General features: G+C 47.6%; 1 protein-coding gene across 1 annotated transcript; it reads left to right on the plus strand.

Annotated features, from left to right (window-relative positions):
* Positions 1-1402: 1402 nt before the first annotated feature.
* Ccdc17 (coiled-coil domain containing 17) lies at positions 1403-4705 on the plus strand. Its single transcript, XM_051188580.1, has 12 exons — positions 1403-1585; positions 1807-1951; positions 2029-2191; positions 2267-2350; positions 2444-2562; positions 2771-2876; positions 3119-3218; positions 3323-3417; positions 3547-3750; positions 3881-4082; positions 4145-4255; positions 4422-4705. The coding sequence occupies exons 1-12, from the start codon at positions 1421-1423 to the stop codon at positions 4554-4556; spliced, it is 1629 nt and encodes a 542-aa protein (XP_051044537.1). The 5' UTR covers positions 1403-1420; the 3' UTR covers positions 4557-4705.
* Positions 4706-6180: the final 1475 nt, after the last annotated feature.

Here is a 6180-nt window from a genome sequence, read left to right on the forward strand (position 1 = left end):
CTTTGACTCTCACATGTCTTGGCATGCATATGCTTACTGACACATACAGATATGCACAAACTGAATATTCAAGTTTTAAGATGTGTTAAGGAAATTTGCAGTTAGGGATATAGCTCATTGGCAGAACACTTGCATTGCATGACCAAGGCCCTGGATCTAATAACCTAGAACCACAAAACATCAACCTAAAAAGGAAAATCTAGCAGCTTCAGTATAATGCTCATGCCTTGAGTCCTGATGTACACATTAAGAAAATATTGCTGGACTTGGAGGAAAGGCCCAGTGGAGTACTCACTGGCTGCTCTTTCAGTGGTCTGGGGTTTGAATGCAAGCAGCAGCCATAACTTTAGTCCCAGGGTTTCTAGCTTCTAGCCTCCTCAGGAACTGCATACATTTAGTGCACAAACATACATGTAGGCAAAATATCTATACACACAACAAAAAAGGAAAAAGCACCTTTAAATAAATGAATTAAGAATGTTCTTTGGGGGAAAAAAAAATCAAACATGGGTTGAAAAGTGGGTAAAGATTAAGACTTAAGCCAGGCATTGGTGGCACACACACCTTTAACCCCAGCACTTGGGAGGCAGAGGCAGGCAGAGTTTGAGGCCAGCCTAATCTACATTGTGAGTGCCAGTACAGGCTCATTAGACACTTTGTAACATGTCCCTCATACTCGGGATGTGGGGCAAACACCTTAAGGGCCCTATCTTGTTTAGGAAAGGAGTGCTTTGAAAACTCTTATTTCCTGATAGATATGCATAGATTTGTGTGGAGCTGATAATTTGGCCAATCTTTGATTCCTTTATCTCATAGATTATACACTCCCCAACCCAACCTATCCCCCAGTTTTCATTTCTTATGCTGTTCAAATCTTATCTACAGCTGGAGAAATAGGAGTCCCAGAATAGGAGTTAGGAAGACAACTATTTGGCGGGTTAATTCTGTAAAAGAGATTGTGTAGAGGTATGCTGTTCTATGAGCTTTACCTTGTGTGGAAAAGATGGCTTCCAGGCAGAATGCAGAGGAGAATAGCACTAACTTGAATTCTGTCCACTTCAGAGATCAGCAGTGATACAGACAACACTTGCCTGACAGAGGTTGTAAAATGACTAAACTGATAAAGGCCCAGCAAGGTGAAGAGGCTGCCATTTCTATAGGCAAGGAAATCAAAGCTGCTGCCACAGTGAGACACGCTGTGTGACACTCTCAACTGGGCCTCCCAAAGGTGACAGGACACAATGTCTTGACCTGCCTAGGCCTGTACTTGCTGTCAAGGGAGCTAGGGCACCTCCCCAAACACAAACATAAACTTGAAGATCTTGGGAGACATAATAGGGTTGGCCTTTATTTTTTCCCTTCTCTTTTGCCACATCTGAAGGACTGACTCCCACTAGTTTCAGTAACGGATCCCATCCCAATGGCCAGTTACTCTAAGGAGCCAGGATTTCTGCCCTGTGAGTCCTGTGGTATGGTTTTCAGCTCCTGGGCTCTGTTGGCCACACACACACAGCGATTCTGCATTGGCCGGCTGACTCCGGAGGTGACACAGCCATCAGTAGCCATGGACCAAAGGGGCACCACGGTAAGAGTTGCCTATAGCTGTGGCTAGGTTTCCCTGAGAGCAGGATTCTCAAGATTCTCCCTGCCCCCAGATTACAACAGAGCTATTAAGAGCAGGAGGCCAGCAAACTTGATCTAAAGAGGTTGACAGGAGAGGTATACACCCAACATAGCTACAAACTTCCTATCTGGAGATCACCCAGTTCAGAAATAGCGGGTTCTTGTTACCTGCTGTCCCCACAGGAAATGCGAATCTGGGCGACTGAGGGTCCCACCTCCCAGACTGCAGGAAGCCCTAGGGAAAGGCTGCGGGCCTTGCAGGGAACCCGCGACAAGCGCTTGGCGGAGACAGAAGAGCAAAGCAGGGCCCTGGAGCGCCGCAGCCAGGGTGAGAGCTAGGGAGGGATTGAGCTGGGTCTTCCCGCTGTGCTAGGACTCGCCTGACTCGGCCCCCGTCTCCCTCAGAACTAAACCAGCGCCTCCTTGACGTAGCAGGACCCAAGGGAGGAATATCCGCACCATTCGGTCTGGAGCGCGAGCTCCGAGCACTCAGGGCCGAAGCGGGCCGGACGCGGGGCGCTCTACAAAGGCTGGGGGAGTGCATCTTGGCGCTCCAGTCACAGCCCAGGTGAGGCTCGCGTGGAGCCTTGCTGCTGGGACGGGGTCTGGGGCACTGGTCCGTGACGTCATCTCCCCGCGCCAGGATCCAGCGACATTATTTTGAGGAGCCAGAGTTGTGTTCCCAGTCGCTTCCGCCCGAACCAGTAAAGCTTCTCGCAGAAATCCAGTGAGGTCCCGGGCATGAGGTGGGAGGGGAGAGGTTGAAGGAGTCGGGTACTGTTCAGTCTGGGGAGACTGCTTTCTGCTGCCTGCTTGCTAGGGCCCTACGAGAGGCGTACGTGTGCGGTGGAGGCCGGGACCCAGGAGTTCTGGACAAAATATGGCAGCTACAAGTGGAGGCTTCAGCCCTGGAGTTGCGGCGATCGCAGACCCGCAAGGGTGAACAGAAGGGGCCAGCCTGGAGGACTTTTCCACATTGAGTCCCTAGACTTGAGAGGAGCAAAGAGTGTGAGGGGGGAGGGCACCACTAGCATGGGAGCTGCCTAAGCTCAAGGTAGAAAAACCCTTTGTCAGGTGACAAATCCTGACTTGTGCAGAAAACCTTAATGTTGGATAACAGTATGAAAGTTACTTTAATTCTTCTCAGATAAAGCGAGTGCCACCTCTGAGGAGCTTGTAGTGGTGGAAGCAGAAAACCGGCTCCTGGAGGCAGAAATACAGGCCTTGCAGAAGGGTCTGGTGCCCTGGGGTCAGTGAAAAACCCAACCCCTCTCACCCGTCCCAGAAGGGGTGAAGGGACCATGCTTGGAGAAGGAGGCCCATGTCGGTATCATTGGTTTGTGTCTATGCATCTAGCCTTGTGTCTTTGGTATATGACCCTGTATTCTTATTTCTTGTTTCAGTTTAAGGCTTCCTCCAGCTCAAGCCTACTTTTTTTTTTGTTTCTAGGACCCAGGGAGCACCACCTCCTACTTGATCTCTGGCCATGCCTGAGTAGAAGGGGTGATAACTCCCTCCTTGCACCAGCTGCACCCCCAATGCCACCACTTACTAGTTCCACAAAAGTCCAGAACTTCCATGGCACTTCAACGTCTGTAAGGAAGTTGGCAGGGACTGGGTTGGTGGCTGGCAATCCTGACATGCAGTTTGGGGAGCATGGGCAATATGCAGTTCTGTATGGTTGAATTCTTGTCCACAGCACATACTTAAAGGAACCAAGACAGGGAACGTATGTCTGGATCGACACATCCTACCAGCATCTGATGTCCTAGGCCCTGCATCCTATGATGCTGGGTGAGGCCTGCTCCTTCCTTCAGTCTCTTTAACTCAGCCTCTACTGACATTTAAGGAGACCCACAGGGTTGGAGTACTGGCTGGGGGGAGGCATTTGGTGATTTGTGTTCTTAAATTCATATTCTTTAGGGCTGGTCTTGTCATTTTCTATGACTTCCTGTGGGGCCTTGAGGCTTCTTGGGTTTGGGTGCAGCTAATCACAAGCTTGGCCCGAGATGGACAGGATACAGGAGGGACCACAGCATTGCCTCCAGCCCTTTGCTTACCATCACCTTCACCTCCTGGACCTATGGGCAACTGTGCCATCCTTGCAAGCAAGCAGCCTGTACCCAGGTCAGTAGGTGTCATTCATTAAGGCCTCACCTCATATTATTCAGTCTGTACACAGGGGCCCCGGGCCCAAGGGCTAAGTCCTACAAAATCCCTAGTAAGGTCTCAAGACATGGCTTTGGTTGTTCTACAGGTTGCCTCCATCTCCACTGGTGTCTTTGATCTGTGAACTACAGGCATGGCAGGGAGTTACATGGGCACCACAACCAAAGGCTTGGGCCTCACTATTGCTGTTTGACCAAGATAAGCAGATGCTTAGTGGTCGTTGGCGCCTCCCATTTCGGGTCCTTCCTAAGGCCAACCTCAGACTTGGTGGGCTGAATGAGATTCCCCAGGTGAGTGCAAGAAGGTAGGGACAGAGCCTACTCCAAGATTCAGTTACAACTTACCCTCCCAGGCAGGTCAAGCTGAGCTCTTTCTGAGGCTTGTGAATGCAAGAGATGCAGATGTCCAGACACTGGCAGAGATCAATCTAGCAAGTGCCCATGAATACCAATACCCACCACTGGTAAGAATCCACTGGTATGAGCTTCTGTTGGCTAACCAGCTTCGATTAACTAGTATGCATCAATGACTATATTAACTCATTTGATCCTTAAATTTACCCATTAAATAGTGTGGAAGCAACAGAACTTTTACTTTTGGGTTTAAAAAAAACTATTCATGTTTTATAGGTATCCAATTCATCTTCACTGGAAACCAGTTCCTTCACCCACAATTCTGGACTCGCTGACCCCCGACCTCCCACAGAAGATGATTTCATAAATGTCAAAGATAAAGATGAGCATTTGAGCCCTCACCAGTTTTGACCCATAAGGTTTCAGAGGTGAAAGGCCTATCTAGACTTGAACCTTTCCTAATGAGGTCTGGAAGTAATGCTAAACTCCAACCAAGCCAGCTAGGGCTTTTTCCTGTATCTGTTTCCTTTTGTAAAGTAGTAAATGATTTCAGATATTCACAACAATGGCCTGGCATTCAAATCTCTGAAAATAGCTAGGCTTTACTAAAGCCAGCTTTATCAGCAGCCTTCACTCTACTCGCACCTTCTTCGGGACTTCTAGACAGAAATCTATCCACGATCTCAATCTTCCAACATAACAGGAAACTCCTGAAGATTGAGATTCCAGGGTAGACCTTAGCCCAATTGTTCCAGCCAAGCAGAGGATCATGTCCTGGAATTGCATTTTGGACCCAACTACAGATCCAATCAGCATTGGTCATATCAAGTCTGTTCCAACGGAAAGACAATAGGGAAAAACACTTTAGGACTCAATATAACAATACAAAGACAGTTCAAAGTCAGGGTGAGCCAAGCTTTAGTGGCCATGCCAGAGAATTAAAAACTCATTCAGCTCAACACCATCATCAATTCTATACTGCTCAACAGTATTGTGGTTAAATAAGGATCAGGATAAACAAATAGGCTGAACAGATGTTTATTCAGGGAGAAATAACTTATAACCTAGACAGATGATCACCAGCAAGTTTCACCGGATGCTCTCCTGGATGCTCTCCTGTCCGAGGCCTGCCAGCAAGAGAGCATTCCCAGTTCTTCCTAGACCTACTTCCACAGGTCACTTCTGCCCATGGCTCCACCCCCCAATGGGCGTGGTCAGTGCCACAGAAGGAGACAATGTAACTATCTCACTATACAACAGCAATGAGAGGAATCATGTTTCAATAGTGCCATTTTAAAGACCCAGTATAAGGCAGCGCAATAAGAGTCGGTTCTCAATTCATACACCCTGATTGTAAGAGCCCAGTGGCATCTGACCACCATCCCTCAACTAGACACCCAGAACTAATGGAACAGCTTGCCAGTCCATCCCATATCCAACCAAGAGGTACCAGGCGACCCTTTTTGTTAAATCTTTGACATGTAATTCCAGAACAAGGTAGGGAAGTTTTTTTTTAATTAGCATATTTATTTTTATTATAAGGCAAAATTGCAGACAATATAACAATTCTAGTTATTGACATGCTGCACTCTTTCTATACAAAACAGACTTTCTCCTCCAGATTCTTCCAGGTGTCCCCACCTCAACCTGAGCCTTTCCAGTCAGAGTTCATGTCTCTGATTCAAAACACCATTTTCCTCAATGATCCGTTTTTCCAGGATAAGATTAGTGGGCTGACACTGGAAATCAGGTGAACAGACAATAGGCACAACACAAGACCTGGTTCATATTCCAACATCCATTTTCAGCACCCAACACTATCAGTTGTTTGGCCGACCCCATCCAGGAACAGCACCACTGAAAGTGTCTAAGACACCTGAATGTGGCCAATAATTTGGAAATAGAAACATAGCACCAGAAGATGAAGGGCTTCTAGCCACACTTGATCACCTCCATATTAGACAGGAAGTAGGTTGTCCATCAGCAATACACAAAATAAACACATACATACACCAAAAATAAAAACGTAGTGGCC

Source organism: Phodopus roborovskii, unplaced genomic scaffold (assembly GCF_943737965.1).
Source record: "Phodopus roborovskii unplaced genomic scaffold, PHOROB, whole genome shotgun sequence".
Taxonomy (NCBI): Eukaryota; Metazoa; Chordata; class Mammalia; order Rodentia; family Cricetidae; genus Phodopus; species Phodopus roborovskii.